A 17611-nucleotide genomic window follows, 5' to 3' on the forward strand; every position below is an offset into this window, starting at 1 on the left:
CAAAGACTACCGGCCACTCTGTCAAATATTTACTGAGTGACAACGGAGGAGAGTTCGACAACGAAGATGTCAGAAAGATATTGAATGCACACGGGATCCAGCAGCGTTTCACCATGCCGTACACACCAGAACAAAGTGGTTGTAGCGAGCGCGAGAATCGCACCCTAGTCGAAGCCGCAAGGACCTGGCTGCACGCCAGAGGTGAGCTCCCGCAAAAACTTTGGGCTGAACTTATAAACACAGCAGCCTATGTCCTGAATAGGACGGGACCCACCAAAGTCAAAGATAAAAGTCCATATGAGCTATGGTTTGGAAAAAAGCCTAAAATTTCTCACCTGCGAGTCATAGGGAGTCAGTGCTATGCTCATATCCCCAAACAGTGCAGGAAAAAACTCAGCAAAAAGGCCATAAAAGGAATTCTCATCGGCTATGAAAACAATGACGGTTATCGTATTTGGGACGGAACGAAAACCAACCGCTCTCGAGATATTACGTTTGCAAGTGAAGTGGAATTTAAAATATCAATTGGCTCAGAAGATACTTGTCAAACACCAATAGAAACAGAGGGAGCAATCTTCAATGAACGTGAAACACCGGAACAAACCGTAATCCATCCCGAGGAACGAATGGATCAAGCCGAATCAGTTCAATGTGATATTGAGAATGTACCTGAGGTCCGAGCCAACCCTAGCCATGATCTAGAGGGAGAGTGTACAGGAGACCAAGGCCAGGATTATTGCGACCAAGATTACGGCCAAGAAGATCGTGAACAGGAAGCCCACGATCAGGCAGAATATGGTCAAGGTGAATCTGAGTTTTACGATGCAGAAGAAAACGATAAATCGACCGTTATAGAGGAACCAATCGTTATAGAAGAACCAAGGTACGACCTGAGGGATCGAAACTCGATCAAAAGACCTGAAAGATATGACGATTTCATCTGCTCAGTTGTATCAGAAGATTTTCCGACAAGCTACAAGGACGCTGTGTCGAGAAAAGACAGACAGCAGTGGATTGATGCAATGAGAAGTGAAATGGCCTCCTTAGAGCAAAACAATGTCTGGACATTGTGTGATTTACCGCCTAACCGCAAGGCACTTCCGTACAAATGGGTCTTTCGGATCAAAATGAACCCTGACGGATCCATAGACAAGTATAAAGCTAGACTTGTTGTAAAAGGATTTAAACAAAAAAAGGGAGAGGACTACGACCAGACATTCAGCCCAGTAGCCAAGATGGCGACAGTCAGAGCCCTGCTATCTATAGCGGCTAGTGAAGGCTTGAAGCTAAGTCAGTTCGATGTCTCCACAGCTTTTCTTTATGGCTCTCTATCTGATGAAGAGATATACATGAAACAGCCTGAAGGGTATGACGACGGTACGGGTCGAGTTTGTTTATTAAAGAAAAGCCTTTACGGTCTTAAGCAAGCTCCTCGTTGCTGGAATCGGACCATTTTAGAATTCCTTATGAAAATAGGTCTCGAAGTCAGTGAGGCTGATCCTTGCCTATTTAAGAGAGAGAATGCGAAAGGAAAGCTAATTGTGGCCCTCTATGTTGACGATGGTCTAATCGCTGGCTCAAGTGAGGACGTAATTAAGGAATTTCTTGAGCAAATAAGCAGAAAATTCAAAATCACTTCAAAGCCAATTTCACATTTCTTAGGAATAGAAATCGAAAGCAGAGAAGATGGTGATGTAAGGATACATCAGACAGCTTATGCAAAGAAGATTTTGCAGAGATTCGGAATGCAAGATTGCAGACCAGTGACCACTCCAATAGTGAAAGATGATGCATGCCAAAGACCTCAGAAGATAGATACTAGTCTACAAGCAGAGAAGGTTGAAGATTACTTCTTAACCAATTATAGACAGGTGGTCGGAGCACTTGCATATCTCATGGTTGGTACAAGACCTGACATCGCATATGCTGTGAGTGTGGTGTCTAGGAGTCTTGAAAAACCAACACAAGCAGATTGTGTTAGATTGAAAAGAATACTACGCTATCTGAAGTATGCTCCAGATATGGGCATTATTTACAAAAAGGACTATAGAAAAGGCCAAATAGAATGCTATAGTGACGCCGATCATGGTGGTGATACCACAACTGGAAGATCGACATCTGGAGTTCTATGTCTTTATGCTGGTGGAGCAGTGTCGTGGCTTAGCCAGAGGCAATCAAGCGTGGCAATTTCAACTACAGAGGCCGAAATAGTCGCGGCTAGCGAGGCAGCAAGAGAGAGTGTTTGGCTGAGTCGCCTTATCGGTGGTTTAGTGAAGACGGAAGGGCTCCCAGTATTATATGTGGACAATGAGGCAGCTGTGCGCCTAGCTGAAAACCCAGAGTTTCATCGGAGAACTAAGCACATACGCATACGCCATTTCTTTGTTCGAGAGCTAGTAGCCAACGGAAACTTAAACGTGCAGCGAATAAGCACTGAGTTACAGCTGGCTGACATATTTACGAAGCCACTTGCTAGACCAAGACTGGAAAAGTTGATTAGCGAGCTAGGTCTTTTCAACGAGAGAAGGTGTTAAGGTGCAACCTTTATGGTCATTGCGTAGCAAAATACCTAGCCTATAATATTCAAATTTAGAACTGGTGTCAGTTGTCAAAAGAAAAGACGTGTTTACAAACATGAAAATATAATTTAATAATTATATAATAAAATCGACAAAAGTTATTTCGAGTTGTGTGTTATCAATCCACCGTGCAATTCCTCTACTTTAAAAAGAAATATTTTAATCTATAAATAAAATAAGTGTACTATTGCCAAATTCAAATATATAAATTTAATCTTACCACCCTCTTAAGTCGCACGGCCGCCCTATCGCGTCCAAAATTACAATCTAAATTCATCATAGATGTAAATTCTAACATTGTTTTAGCTGGCAATTTAGAACTCTGGTAGCTATTAGCAAGGTTAGTAATTAGGGACATAGGTTATAGTATTGTTTAAAATGTGACTGTTTTGTTTTAGAGGGTGAACGTGAGCAAAAAATCCTTGGGCGTCATATCATTTCCTTGGAAAGGCTCAAAATCAAAAGGCACGGATCCGCCACATAATTATGACTAGTTGTAGTTTCCCGGTAACCATCAACAAGACCGCTGCACTGAGCTGTGGAGCAGAAAGTGTCCGACAATCGGATAGATGTAATAACAACTTTGTCTGTCATATATTCATGTAATTTTTAGTTTTTTGGGCTGATATATGTGATATGATTACAAGTTACACTAATTGCAATTGTGGAGTAAAATCAGATGTGCCAAAGATCATGTTTTAGATATATAAAAATCTATATTAAATGCAATAAATAGTATATGTATACATATATATAAAATTGTTTTTATCATGAAAATTTTAATGACTTCTATTTATTGTTATGAAGGTGATCTGGGAATTAAAACATGCGCTAAAAATAGACGACCTAAACAAAAATAACTCCTTAAAAAAATCAAAAGATAATCACACGCACAGGATAGGTTAACTATTTGGTACCCATATCAATAATGAACCGAAATTACCGACCTGTGGTCTCATTGAATAAAATTCAAATAGGTATGTAGATATTATATGGAAGTGTCACAGTTAGTTCAACAAGCCCCGTCCGATACATAAATTTGTATAAAAAATGACTTTTTTCCTGCCTATTGTATGTTTTTCGAACGATTTAAGCTCTTTTGATCCTAATATATAGGAATAAAAATATTTATAACTTGATAATAAACTGTATTGTTACCTTTTATATTGAATAAACTTTAAAATATAGATATCATTATCTCTTAGGACAAAAGATGCCTGTGATTTTGATTAATATGTAACATAATATTTTTTTATTTGATAAATACTAATTTAAAAACCTCACCCCAACAAAAACAAAAAATGAAAAAATACAAAAAGAAATTCCGTCGCCGGGATTCGAACCCAGAACCACTAGCTAGAACTGGATCACTACCTACCAAAACCCGCCAGGCTAAACCGGTTGTCAATTTTAGTACTGAGATACAAAGAGAGCGCCACTAGTATAAACGAACTTTTGAAAGGGGCATTTTTTTGTATGGAGTTAGCGTTCTTCTCCTAGTGAGTATTATATTCTTTGCACTTGGCTCATCTCATATATCCGGTGCTATGTAGATCCCTGGGCTAATGTTGACTTTACAAAAAACGCCTTAATTATGTCATTGTGTTTGGCTTAAAGAACTCGCATCTAGGCCATACGTTAAAAAAGTCATTGTGTCACAATACTCACAATCAAAAGCTCTATTTTCATTTTAGGAAAATAGAAAATAATAATGGAATTACTATTAAAATTGGCTTTAATATTGTTTGCCGTGATTCCCTATGGCATATCCGAGAGCGTACCAGGTTCAATAGAGCAGTATAATCCTTTGGGACCTCTCGTCAAGTGCAGTTTTCTGCCAATGGAATTCTTGGAGTGCAATGAGCTTGTAGACCATAAAGGGAACCAATCAGCTAAGGAGGCTATGGGCCATGGCTGCTTGAAGTTTGGAGGCGTTAAATACGAAGATGTAGAGAAGGCCAAAGCGCAATGTAAGCCATTGGAAGGCATTGAATGTTACGGCCAAAGGAATTTTCTCCGCGAGGGTTTTCCTTGCGTGCGATATTCAGGGCATTACTTCACTACGACGCTGATCTACAGTATATTGTTAGGATTTTTGGGTATGGACAGGTTTTGTCTAGGGCAGACTGGTACAGCAGTAGGAAAGCTATTGACACTGGGTGGGCTGGGTATCTGGTGGATTGTAGATGTTGTGCTATTAATTACAAACAGTTTACATCCTGAGGATGGAAGTAATTGGAATCCTTATGTTTAAATTTACTTTTAAGCAAATGTTTACTGAACTGTGTGTAATGGGAGTATACAAAAGCTGGTGACATCTCAAAAGTATAGTGGAACTCTCATCATAAACTAATTAATCTACTAGATTAATTAGTCCATGCTCTTGTAAAAAGATGTGTTTTGCGAAAGTTATCAAGTAAATGTATAGCAAGCTACAAAAGTGCATACCCACTTTAACACATTCGCTGCCTGGAACCCACCTGGTGGGCGCTCGTGAACTTTGTTCTGATGCTGGGCAGGTTGTTTTGTATGCCACTATAGACCACCGGTTTCTGGGGTAGTGTGCCGTTTTTTCTGGCAGTAAATGTATTAATAAATAGATTCCATTTATAAAATGGGCATGTACTTTTGCACATTGTGTATATATTTTCACACTGAACTTAAACTTAAGGCTGATGTGATATAGTTTATAAATGGTAGAACTTGTTTGAAGTTATGTTCTCATAATTATATGTTTAGTGTGATGTTATTCTTTAAGAAAATGATTTAATAGCAACAAGGTTACACTTTTTGCAACTTCAAGAAAGTTTATTGTTAATAAAAACTACATTTTATAAGACAGATGTTGCCTTTCTCTTGCAAATCCCACAATTTAATCCTCGTTACATCCCAGATGCTAAAATAATAGTTTACTTTGTCTTGTTTAGTACAAAGCCGCAGTAAATTTGCCCTTCAAATTATCATTTTAGCACCTAGGATATAAAAAAAAAGAGCTGAAGAAAAATTTGAAATTCAGGCACCTTTAAAATGAGGAGCCCCTTGTTATTATTAGAAAGCTGCTATAAAACTCACCTGTATAAATAACAAAAACATTCAGAAATCAGAACTTGGGTACTAAATGGGTATGTTAAAAGTTATTCTGACTGAATTAATCTACATTTTACCGCCTATACATAAATGTTATGTATAGGCAGTAAAATGCTTTCTAATGCCTTTTCGTGAAAATTCAAATGCCTAACTATGCAAGGGCTAATGTTAATTCTAACTAAATCAAACAACAATAGGTGTTTTATAAAGTTTATTTAAACTTAAGCCACCAGGGCTGAAGCGGTGCTGGACTCATACTTCCAGTTGGGGGGCAGCACACTCTTGGTCTTGTAGTAGCGCGCCAGCCTGTGAATCCTGGATTCCACGAGAATCAGGCGGAACTTGCTGTCCTTGTCTTTCCTGGAAATTTAATAAATAAACATTAAAAAATTACTCATATTACCTAGTAAACTTATAAATAAATCAGTACTTTATAAGAAATTGAGATCTTTGTTGTCATATTGTGAGTTACAATGATCTTAAAATTATGTCAGGGTAGAATCATCACAATCAACCTCGATGACTATCTCTTTCATACTTGTGCCCTTCTATTTTTCTTTATCATTAATGGAATTGCTTGCAATTTTAATGTCTGTCTAACTGTAAAGAGAAAGAGCTGGAACGTCACGTGTACCAGTTGTACCTTACACACACTCTACTGTTTCGGGTTAATTCTTTACAAGCACCTGCTAGATGCTGTCTAGTGGGACCCTCCCTCCCTCCTCCCTCTGCCTCGCACAGATGCAGAAGTATATTTAAGTGTATTTATAATGATAATTTGTGTAGTTTATAAAAGTATTATATATATATAACCTATTAGTTTGTATATTGGCCTATTAGTATTAGACTTAGTATTTAATTTTGGAACATTTTCTTTTCACACTGCACCCACCTTAGCAAATTTCTGTTTGGCCCAGTGGTTGACTGGTAGAGAATGCCTCAAGGCATTAAGTCCGCCTATTGTATGTTATACTTGTATTTGTGCAGAAAGTGATGCCTGAAGATGTCTTTGTAATCACTTGAGCTAAAGTTTATGGTTTAGCTTAATAAATAAATATTTGGACAATCTTACACAGATCTAAACTTAGCATAGGTTGCACCATGGGTACTAGGTGACTATATATATATAGTTTAATATATACTTATATACATAGAAAAACACCCATGACTTAGGAACAGATCAATAACCTACTAATAATAACATGAATTTATTTACAATACAAATATACATAATGGATATACAGGGTGACCTTAGCCATTGGACAAATCCTGAAATCCCACATAGGGTTACTTCTCAGGAATACTCTGACGTTAATATTTTTTTTCAATTAGTACAAAAGATAAAAAAATATTTATTTCAAACGAAAGTTATTTGCAATAATCGTCAACAAACAGAAACACACTGTGTTAATCTTTGGCAGTGTTTTTGACAATTTCTTCGAAATATTTGATAATGATGACATTTTTCAAAAGTGTGATAAATAAAAAAGATAATCAAAAAGGTTGAAGAAGGTTCCATACTATTCTTTGAGGATATTATCTTAGGAGCTACTAACACATACAGGCTGCTCCAAAATAAAAAATGGTAATTTGTTAATTTCTTCAAAACCGCTACACTGGTTGTTATGATACTTTGTACACTGGTTCTAAATACCCTAATGCATATCTACATTTCGGCTTTGTCCAATGGCTTGGAACACACTGTATACAGAGGATTACTATAACTAGCTTCTAAAATAACCCACAACAAATATTTTTTTATATAAAGAAAAATAGAAAGCAGTAGACTTGCCTATTACGCTCCAAATGCTTCCTCATGGCTACAGCCTTCTTGATAAGGTAGTAGAGGTCCTCGGGTAGGTCGGGGGCCAGGCCCATGGCCTTCATGATACGGAGGATCTTTTTGCCAGTGACAAATCTGACTTGGGCAACTCCATGTGAATCCCTAAGCATGACACCTGGAATCCAGTTTAAATCAATTTAATAATTGCTTGTTAAGAGGCACAAAGTCACTGAAGCTCCGAGACTAGAATGACTTGCACAGGCTTTATTCAACAGAAAATAAGTGTAAATAATGCTTGAATAAATTTCGTCTTTAACCATCATTAAGTTGACAAGAGCTAGTTTAATCTGTAGTTCAATATGTATATTTTATTTTTAAAAATCTTCCAAATCTCTTTCTACAATTAACAAACAGCATCCTACATTATATTGCAAAACAATTTTTCTACACTGTTGCATCACACTCAGTTGTAGACAAACGGACCTTAGTGAGATTGGAAGCACCAAGATAAAAAGCCTATACATTCCAAGGCTGGGGGGTGTATTCCATTGTTACCACATTATCCCAAGATGTGAGCTTTATGCCAGTACAACATAGCTTGGGGGATAGAACTTCCAGCTTTTAATTTAATCATAAAATGTATGCAAGTTTCTTAGTGATATTAGGAATAATAATTCCTTTTATCATTCACCGGAATGTGTAAAGTACACTAAAGAATCAAAATTTGGGAATTGCTTATTGCCAGGTCAGTCTTCATAATACAGATTGAAATAAATAAATATTCATAGCACCAGTTTGATGATAAACGTGACAAGTAAAAATACCATGCAGCGTTAGAAATTTCAAGTCTTGCTGAATTTTCACGTCACTCTTAGGATTTATACGTTAAATATTCGCTTACATGATGATTCTTTCATCCAGGAAAAAAAATATAGATAAAAACGCCATAAAACAGTTTAGGGAACTCACCGATCTGTGAGGGGGTGAGACCCTTCTTGCCAAGTTTGAAGATCTGTTCCTTGACATCATCAGCGGTCAGTTTCAACCACGTGGGGACACTGCGGCGGTACGGCAGTGCCGATTGGGAAATACCCTTACTGAAACAGAAATTACACTCGTTATCCAAGCCATGTGGTAAGGCACGAAATGTCTTGTAGGTTATGTTGCTGTCACAAAAACACTTTTATATATCCGAAAACGGAGAATTAAGTATCATTAGCTAGCACAACTTCTAAATATAATGATTTAATAAAGAAATTACCCAGGTGCGTGCATACGACCCATGGTTGCGGCTTTTTCACAAAATCGCCGAACTGACAACGACAACAAGGAAAATCAAAAAGATGGTGGCCGGAAAAGGATACTTTTTTAAACTTTGGCACTTTGAGTCTATGGTTAGCTAGTGCGACGCAAAATCCGGTTTTAAGTAGCAAGTTCAAGTAGACTCATGACAATACAGTTTTGTAGCATTAACAGTAACTTCAAAGTGTGTTTTAAAATGCAAATTATATAATCTTTATCAAATAGTTTTTGAATTAAAATGTTGAAATTAATAGCAGCGTTTTACCTTACAATAAAACGCTTATTAAGCGAAATACCTTATTTGAAGCCTATTTAATATTTGAGAGTGCGATGCTGTTTGACAGATGACGTAGCGGTTCACTATAGGCTGACACCTACCCCCTGGTACTCGTATTTCAAGTTTTAACCCCTCCACCAGGCGCCCGGGGCGTGCGGCCGCGGAGCTCTTCATTGGGTCTCAAAATATAAATAAAACGAAGTTGCAATATACCACATTCGAAAAAGGATTGCATTTTATATTATTTCGTTTTCAATATGAAGAGACATACCAGTTGACCTGTGTGTATAGACTATAGATGTTGCTTAGTGCAACCTGCATGGTAGGAGAAAACGCAGTGAGTTAAAAATACCCTTGACGGGCATTATATAAGTGATTTGGTTTATTGCAACTGAGTGTTGTAGCCACAGGCGAATTTAAAAATATAGGCTTCAAATAAGGTATTTCGCTTAATAAGCGTTTTATTGTAAGGTAAAACGCTGCTATTAAGCTTCTGTACCGTTATTTGAAGCCTATTTAATATTTGAGACGTGTCTGTGATCGCCTGGTGGTCAGAAAACGCCAATGTGATTAATTTATACTGATATGTGAAAATGGTGGAGACAACAAGTACAAGTGTACTTAACAATCCGGGTACATGGATGAATGTGAAAAGGCTTAAAGTGTGCAGTGACATATTTTACTTTACAATGTTATTTATAGATAGGACCTATAAATATAGAAAACTTTATGTTTATTAAAATAAATTATGAAAACATAATTATACTTTTTATTTTAGCCATCCAAAAATAACATTGAGATCATTATATGTGTTTCAATACTTTCAATTGATTTCAAGGTCCACATTCTAACAAACTGACTCGTATTCGACCTTATATTACCTTGCCAAAAAGAAAATAAACTTGATTATTGACACTTAAGTGTCTTTAACCAGATATGGTTACCAAATATTGGTATTTACTTATGAGGCAGGATACAATTTAACTTATAGGCTCACAAAAACGATTTTTATATACATTTTTCAGAGCTTCGCTTGTTTGTTTTCGAAAAATCCTACAGTCTTAAGGGCAAAGTAAATCATATGAAAAGTGCACTTATCACAACATGCAATAGTGTCTATTATATTGTAGAAGTAATCAGGCTCTCGGACAATTAATTCATGGATTAACATTAGCTGTCCTTATTTTCCCGCTTTTGAACATTCTTAAATAACAAATAGACGGTAAGTGATATAGTAGGTTAATTTGGTAGCGCTATTAACAGCTTTATGTTACTCATCCCAAAGAGTTCAAACCGTTACCACTCTCACCGTTGTAGTTGTGTACAGTGCATATAGCCATTCAGAATGTAAATAAGCTCGTAGAATATCCAATTTTCAATCATAATACACAACAAACCTTATTTGATGTAACCATTTTAATTTTTCTTTGATATTCGCTACGATGGTAGTCTTACCTCAGAGAGTATTCTAAAATATTTTTGGGCCCATACTTTAACCAGCCTATAATGTGGTTTTATTTTATTCCATGTACAATAATTAGGGCCAGTATGGTAAGAACATGACCTTTATCAATTCAATGCCTGTAATACAGCAAAAATAATACTAGGATTTTTCCTCTTGGAGGTATCATTATTACGAGTATCATGTTGAAATTATGTACCATCATGCAAGATGTATAGGTATATTTAAGGCTTTCACCTGAATATACTTACTTGGCCTTTAGTTTCATACATATTAAAAACATAAAGTGACTGATTAAAATCTTAAACAAGAACTGTATTATTGGCACTAAAAGCTCGTCAATTTCAGTTAGTGAGCTACAATTTAACTTGAAAACTCTGCCAGGAGAGTGCTCTCCCGCTTGGTTCTTTGTATCGTCTGGTATTTCACATATTACAATGTCTGCGTTCCTGATAAGCCAAGGTTAGGCCTGTGCGTAGATGATAGATCTACGTTCGCTAAAGTGTTTGAATAAATTACAATTCGCATTATTAAAACACATAAGTAGGTAATAGCCATGCTAACTGGTAGTCCCAGCTTTGTCCACAAATCTACTCGTACCTTATTTCAGGATTACCTACTTGTACTACCTGGTGCAAGCTCAAGGAAGCGCGAGATGTATGGACATAACTATTTATCTTACCAAGGATATGTTATTGACTGACGGGTTAGATAGTAAGGTCAAAGACCTTCGTTAATATAATCAGTATTTAATCATTTGGCATTAAGTAGCCTTCCTATTTTTATGTTTTTGAAGAAAAACTAATGTTACATTACTTTAAACGAGATTTGAGAACTATATATATAAGTAGGTAATTCAACCTGTGGCATGCCCAAGCCCAATGGCGCAGACTTGTCTAGCGTTTACATTGTATCAACGGTGATTTAAAGCAATTCTGTTATCTCAGTGAGCTCACTGATTCTCACATATATATTTTGTAACATACAGTATACAATACAGAAACTTTGTCTTGTACATTATTGTTGCCAAAAACTGAATACTTATGGGAATAATTTCATAGGACACCAATTAATGAACTTTGGTATAGAAATAACCGTCGAGGTTGCTTGCCATTTTTACTACGTCGGTGGCAAACAAGCATACGGCCCGCCTGATGGTAAGCAGTCTCCGTAGCCTATGTACGCCTGCTTAATTCCACACGGGAAATTTGTAATGTTTTATAATGAATATCATAACCACACGGTCTTTTAAAGTAGATTCGAACCAATAGGTAAATGTATGCATCTCAACCCTTAAGGGTTTGTATCCGTTATCCAAAAAAGCACTTTTGGCTATTAACAAGAAGTCGTCCCGACATCTAGGACATATATTTTAACGCCTGATGTATTCATCTAGATTAATAACCGAAATGGCTTTCTTTCATTTGGACTGCGTTGATGAGTTGCATTGAGCTATGATTATATACCAGTTGTGGGTCATAGACATTTTATTAAGTCCGTCACGTCTTTCCTGTAGACAACGCAACGTTAACGGAGTTCAAGCTACGCTATGCTGCTGCAATCTTGTTAAGCTGCTACGGGCGGGATACATTTTTCCCAACCTTTGTTGTGTTTGACCCAAATGGGGTTAAATGATGAATGGCCAAGAACCTTGAACCAGTCCAGGGTAATATATTTATATCTTTACATCATTAGAACTATGTAGCGGCGGGGCGGCCGGTTGATTAAGGCAATTCAAAACAAATTCAAAATTTTAATTCAACAATTAGTATCATGAACTCTAGACTATCAAGTCCTTGGTCATGACATACAAAATAACACGATTATTAGCATGATTGAATGGACCACGTATGAAGTATGAACCACTTATGGTGATTTTTAATATTACTCACCGGAAAGCCAGTTAACACATTCAGTGCCAGCGTGAGCTACGCGTTACGAGCGAAGTTGATCACGCGAGAAAACAGTATGTCTCGCAAAGCGCCTACTAAAAGGGAATACGCCTAGCGGGTCGCTGGCAGTGAGTGTGTCAAGGCTTATTTTTTCTTTTAAGGGTTTTATGGTCTTCCTGGGCCAGTCATGTTTAGTGGGGTGTGTTTTCGCAGCAAAACGATAGTAAAAATTATTTCTCGAATGCCTTGCGTAGGCTTTTTATGTGCAAATGAATGATTATGAATTATTATTGTGAATTAGGCGGAGATTTACATGGGAGTTGAAATCTTGGCTTATAGAAATAGATAGGTACATGTTAAGTAGGTACTTGTATCATAAATGCTTTGTAGTACCAATATTTAATTAATGATACCTTGAACCAATTGATACCTGCTTGCGCAGCAGGCAAATGGATGTTGCACGCCTTGCGCAGGCATGTTGTATGATCTTAATATACTTTTATCTAATAACAGTATCAAAACCATGTCTGACTTTTAGCCCCAGTGACTAATCATTTTCACACGCCTTGCGCAGGCGGGAAAGGTCTTGGCGTTTGGAACCATGTTCATTGTGTTAAGTATACTGGTCTTATAGTAGCCATTTTGCTTCATCTGCTAGCGTAGCAGGATAATGGAAATCGCACACTTTGCGCAGGCGTCAGGTCTTCAGCTGGCTAAATAATAATATTCACTCGCCTTACGCAGGCGGGAAATATTAGGTACGTTATGTATGTATGCTTAACAGCACTTATTTATATTTTAATAAACCTTCTGCTAAGTAGCAGGATAGTTATTGTAGTAGGCCATGGCGGATATCCATAATAGGTACAGGTAGTATAGGTACAATAAGTTACGCAATGGTAGTAAATTTCTCCACACCTTGCGCAGGTGGGAAAGCTTACAGTATGCTAATTTAACATGATGCAAGATTGTTCAACTCTGCTTACGCAGCAGGATATGTGTTATGCCTTGTGCAGGCAGCGGCGGTCTGTAACCACCCGACTTCCCAGTCTCAATTACGTTCTTAAGTTATGAAAAGATATTTCGAACCTCCTTTTCTCACAAGGGTTATTGTTATAGCAAAGGGGTAAATAGTGCCCCTCCTTTATGCAGTTATACATGTCAAAACTAAAATTTTATACGTATATAAATATAATAAAACTCCTTAAACGAAAATCACAATAACACAACTGAATGGGGATATGTCAGTTTTACATACAAGAGTTTCACTTTTAAATCCCTTGGTTTAACTAGAAGGCACTTTTAGCAGTTGCACTATTTATTATTACGTACAAATACCTTAATTGAAAATAAAATTCACAAAGATATTGACGGTACTGTGCATCCAAAATTGGTATTATTAAGAAAAAACTTTCCAAAGGATATAAACAAAAAGATCGAAAAGGAGGTTTTCGATGTAGGTTTGTTAGTTACCTTTCGTCCCTCAGAGCGGAAATAGAAGCCCCGCGACAGCGGGGCTTCGTCGACTTTAAGGCGGACAGGACCCTAATTTGGTAGCCAGCATGATACTAGAGTAACTTTACTGTTTAATGGTACCCATGGCAATACCAAACATGGTATTTCTTTAATGGCTTCTTATTCTAGCTTATTTTAGGCGTTTTAGCCCCAGCTCTCAAGCATTCTAAAATTGGGGGTACTTCCAAATCCAGCCTTTATTGTGATATTTCGATTTAAATGCAAAAGAAAATAATTTGTATCACAGCAGCACAGTACCAGAAAATCTGGAAATGCACGGAAAATATCAGGTCATATATATCTTACGATCATTATTATTGTAATTACCCTAAGGTTACTTAATGCAAAATCACAAGTTGATTAGCATAAACTACGACGTCGCAGAGCGCGTCTTTTTAGTTATTCCTAAGTTAGGCAGTTCTATACTGTAATAGGAACCGTTATAACCTCCCTTTCGGAGGACAATAAAACTGTGGCCTATAAACTGCCATTCACATTTACACTTTTTCAAGGACCTGCTCCGTGCTTAAAATGATTCGATTCGCTGTAAACAAAATAAAATAAGAATCGCTTACTTACGCGACAGCTTCGCTGCGCTCGCGATGTGAATCGATGAGGTGTCAGCTTTGCTAAACACATTGACGAACACAAGCTGTCCATCAAATCATTGAAGTAATATTAACAATCGAACGGTAAAACCGTTTACAATACTTTTAATTAGTACTTACAAAAAATTCTAAGAATCTAAGGATTTCTAAGAATTTCTTGCAGTGAACCGAACGTTCCGACAAACAGAACGCCAATGAAGAGCTCCGCGGCCGCACGCCCCGGGCGCCTGGTGGAGGGGTTAAAACTTGAAATACGAGTACCAGGGGGTAGGTGTCAGCCTATAGTGAACCGCTACGTCATCTGTCAAACAGCATCGCACTCTCAAATATTAAATAGGCTTCAAATAACGGTACAGAAGCTTAATATATTTTAATTTCAAATGATCGAAATTCTACAAAATAACCACAGATATACGGAGGATTTCGTTATGCCACAACTGTCACTGTCAAATTGATAGGAATGAAAGAAATTGTCAAATCGAACGAAAACGAGATATCCACATCTTCAGCCAGTGTTCTAAATAATATTCTCTAAAATGGCCGATTACGGCATATCCGAGAAGGAACTCGACCTCGTTAAACAGCAGGCTGCGAGGCGGGCTGAGCTGAGGAAGCAGTTCTTAATGCAAAGGACGAATCCTTTTAAACATGCCTCAGAAGCTGGTTATGTGGTATGTATTAATTACGTAATTTATTGTTTTGTACCCATTTTTTTATAAATAAAAGTAAACATTATGACAATTATTTACAACGTTTTATATTCTAGTTCGACCCAGCTATCCAGAAGTTTATGTCAATGAAAGTTACCCAATACGACCACTTCCAACCTAACCGCCGAACAAGTCTCTTCGGTATTTGCGCTATTGTGATCCCAATGTTCGCGTTCGGCTACCTGGTGTGGAACGACCGTAACACGCGCGAGCAGAAGATCAGGAGCGGAGAACTTGTGTACAGAGACAGGCTCTTCAAGTTCACATAAATAAATCATTGTAAATTAAATAGCAATTATAATATAGTGTATGAATCTGTGTATTTACATGTTTAGTTTCATTCATCAGTTTGAGTGTCCCAATGTTATGTAAATGTATATATGAAATAATATGCAATATAGGTAATAACTAATAACTTTATATAAGGAATATCAATGTGTGTATATTAGGTACTTCTACATGAAAGTTTCCTTTTTTTAACTTTGCAACTAAACATTTACTGCATAAAGTTTGAGAATTTCAGAAATCATTAACCAAAATTCAAAAGCAAAGTAGAGAATTCTATCAAAACTTTTTCTCCAGACAGTTTTTAGCCGTCAATGTCAAAAAATATCAGTCTGTCATCTGCCATCAAGAGCTCTATTTTCTTGTTATTCAATAGTTTTTTAAACAATGTCTGATGGATATGGATTCTCTGCACTGGAGTGTAAGATTATTCAGGAACAGATAAAACGGAGACAATGCATGAGGGAAGAGTTTTTGAAACTGAAGAGTGACCCGTACAAGCATGCTGCAGAGGCTGGCTATGTGGTGAGTGGCATAGGAACTAGCTTCGAAGCCTCAAGTCTTTAAAACAACTCAAAGCACTGCTCGGAAGAAGTTTTTGCTACAGCCAGTAATTTTTATACTACTAAGACTAGAAGCTAATCACTAAAAGATTATTTTCCTATACAGACACTTTCTACATGGTGAAATATTGACCCATTTTTACAATGTTTTGTTGTTATAATCAGGGTGTGATGATTATATTACCTAGGAAATACTAAGGGACAGGTCACTGTAATGCGGTACCGCGGAAACACTGCGTCGTATACTCACAGAGCGGTTTGGAGTGTCGCGCGCCGCGTCGTAAAAATTTGCGGTGCCGCACCATGGAGGTTTGCGTTGCCGCGGCGCCTGCTACGGTGTCGTACTACGGCGGCGAATCATAACTAAAGGAACATCAATTGTGGCCGGACACTAAGATGCTTATAATAGTGCAAAATATTGCAGCCACAGTTTTGGTGACCCAAAAGGAAGAACTAGATGGCGCCATACATCTATAACTGATAAAACTGATTTGCACTACTTCTAAAATGACCACCAACCGCCTTAGGAAATATGTATAGTCAGTCAAGCCATTTCCGTCACTAGAAAAAAAGCGACAAATTAAATAAAACCTTACATTTTAGTATTGTAATACGGTCCCGTTTTACCCTTTGGGTACGGAACCCTAAAAATCTAGGCGGGTAGGGTTGTCGTCCCATAGAAAAAAAATTGAATTTCGCGCCTTTTTCAACTGACAGAATTGTTATATAAATGATTTGATATTGAATATCCTTTCCAGTTTGACAACGGCATACAGTGCTTCATGTCTCTAAAGACCTGTCAGAATGAGCACTTCGTGGCTTCTCCTCGAACGGCGCAGTTCGGTCTGCTAGCCATCGTGGCGCCCATGGTGGGCTTCGGATACCTGTGCTGGAGCATGCGGGAGAGCCTCGAGAGGGACTACCGCTGCGGCAAGATTCGGTATAGGGATAGGATTCATAAATTTAAATAGTGTCTGTATGTGGCGTGTGCATAGTTACTGAATAAATTCAGAATGATATGAATATTGTCTATGGTCTCTGGTGTTTCTAGAGGGGTTATATACCGAGCGAAACGGAGGTTTTCGTTTCAGCTCGGGCAAAAATGCTCTTGAAATTCTACTAGCAGTTTCAATAATTATATAGAATGTTTTTTATCGATCAAGCGAGGTGGCCGCCAACCTCGTTAAATCCAAAATCGTTATCTGCCTCTCTATCGCTCTTGTGTATTCGAGCGATAAAGAGGCAGATAACTATTTTCAATGTTGGTGGTAGGTTCCATAGATGAGTATATGTTATAACTGGTAGTTCCTCAGTTTTTGGATATCTTTCAAAATGGCGGAGCCATAGGCGGTCGCGAAGTCTACAGCTCATTATTGTCACTAGTATTAGATATCTATATCTCGACACGACACTTTACTGAGAAGGCGAAAGAAAGGTATAATGTATAGTTTGTCAAGCGATTTCCGTCAGTAGAAAAAAGCGGCAAATTTAAAAAATGTAGTCACGAAGAGTAATCGTGTCATAGAAAATTTGAATTTCGCGCCTTTT

At 37.5% G+C, this 17611-nt stretch overlaps 4 protein-coding genes across 4 annotated transcripts; 3 read left to right on the forward strand and 1 right to left on the reverse strand.

The window, feature by feature from the left end:
• The first annotated feature begins 4194 nt into the window (after positions 1 to 4194).
• LOC133522576 (TM2 domain-containing protein CG11103) lies at positions 4195 to 5420 on the forward strand. The gene has a single exon (XM_061857922.1). The coding sequence runs from the start codon at positions 4291 to 4293 to the stop codon at positions 4831 to 4833; it is 543 nt and encodes a 180-aa protein (XP_061713906.1). The 5' UTR covers positions 4195 to 4290; the 3' UTR covers positions 4834 to 5420.
• Positions 5421 to 5862: 442 nt separating this feature from the next.
• LOC133522578 (small ribosomal subunit protein uS15) lies at positions 5863 to 8845 on the reverse strand. The gene is made up of 4 exons (XM_061857923.1): positions 8711 to 8845; positions 8419 to 8546; positions 7459 to 7624; positions 5863 to 6026 (listed from the first exon to the last, which is right to left on the reverse strand). Exons 1-4 carry the CDS (start codon positions 8731 to 8733, stop codon positions 5888 to 5890), a joined length of 456 nt encoding a protein of 151 aa, XP_061713907.1. The 5' UTR covers positions 8734 to 8845; the 3' UTR covers positions 5863 to 5887.
• Positions 8846 to 14956: 6111 nt separating this feature from the next.
• On the forward strand, positions 14957 to 15541 carry LOC133522582 (NADH dehydrogenase [ubiquinone] 1 beta subcomplex subunit 4). The gene is made up of 2 exons (XM_061857928.1): positions 14957 to 15176; positions 15272 to 15541. Exons 1-2 carry the CDS (start codon positions 15042 to 15044, stop codon positions 15482 to 15484), a joined length of 348 nt encoding a protein of 115 aa, XP_061713912.1. The 5' UTR covers positions 14957 to 15041; the 3' UTR covers positions 15485 to 15541.
• Positions 15542 to 15600: 59 nt separating this feature from the next.
• On the forward strand, positions 15601 to 17086 carry LOC133522581 (uncharacterized). The gene is made up of 2 exons (XM_061857927.1): positions 15601 to 16025; positions 16822 to 17086. Exons 1-2 carry the CDS (start codon positions 15888 to 15890, stop codon positions 17032 to 17034), a joined length of 351 nt encoding a protein of 116 aa, XP_061713911.1. The 5' UTR covers positions 15601 to 15887; the 3' UTR covers positions 17035 to 17086.
• The last annotated feature ends 525 nt before the right edge of the window (positions 17087 to 17611 follow it).

This window comes from Cydia pomonella, chromosome 11 (genome assembly GCF_033807575.1).
Source record: "Cydia pomonella isolate Wapato2018A chromosome 11, ilCydPomo1, whole genome shotgun sequence".
NCBI lineage: Eukaryota > Metazoa > Arthropoda > Insecta > Lepidoptera > Tortricidae > Cydia > Cydia pomonella.

Bases quoted from the DNA above. Each gene is read 5' to 3' on its own strand.
- LOC133522576 (XM_061857922.1), top strand. From the start codon at position 4,291: ATGGAATTACTATTAAAATTGGCTTTAATATTGTTTGCCGTGATTCCC.
- LOC133522578 (XM_061857923.1), bottom strand. From the start codon at position 8,733: ATGGGTCGTATGCACGCACCTGG. The intron at 8,547-8,710 runs GTAATTTCTTTA...TTTCTGTTTCAG, and splicing joins GGTCGTATGCACGCACCTGG to TAAGGGTATTTCCCAATCGG. The intron at 7,625-8,418 runs GTGAGTTCCCTA...ACTGGATTCCAG, and splicing joins TCTCACCCCCTCACAGATCG to GTGTCATGCTTAGGGATTCA.
- LOC133522582 (XM_061857928.1), top strand. From the start codon at position 15,042: ATGGCCGATTACGGCATATCCGAGAAGGAACTCGACCTCGTTAAACAG. The intron at 15,177-15,271 runs GTATGTATTAAT...TTTATATTCTAG, and splicing joins CCTCAGAAGCTGGTTATGTG to TTCGACCCAGCTATCCAGAA.
- LOC133522581 (XM_061857927.1), top strand. From the start codon at position 15,888: ATGTCTGATGGATATGGATTCTCTGCACTGGAGTGTAAGATTATTCAG. The intron at 16,026-16,821 runs GTGAGTGGCATA...TATCCTTTCCAG, and splicing joins CTGCAGAGGCTGGCTATGTG to TTTGACAACGGCATACAGTG.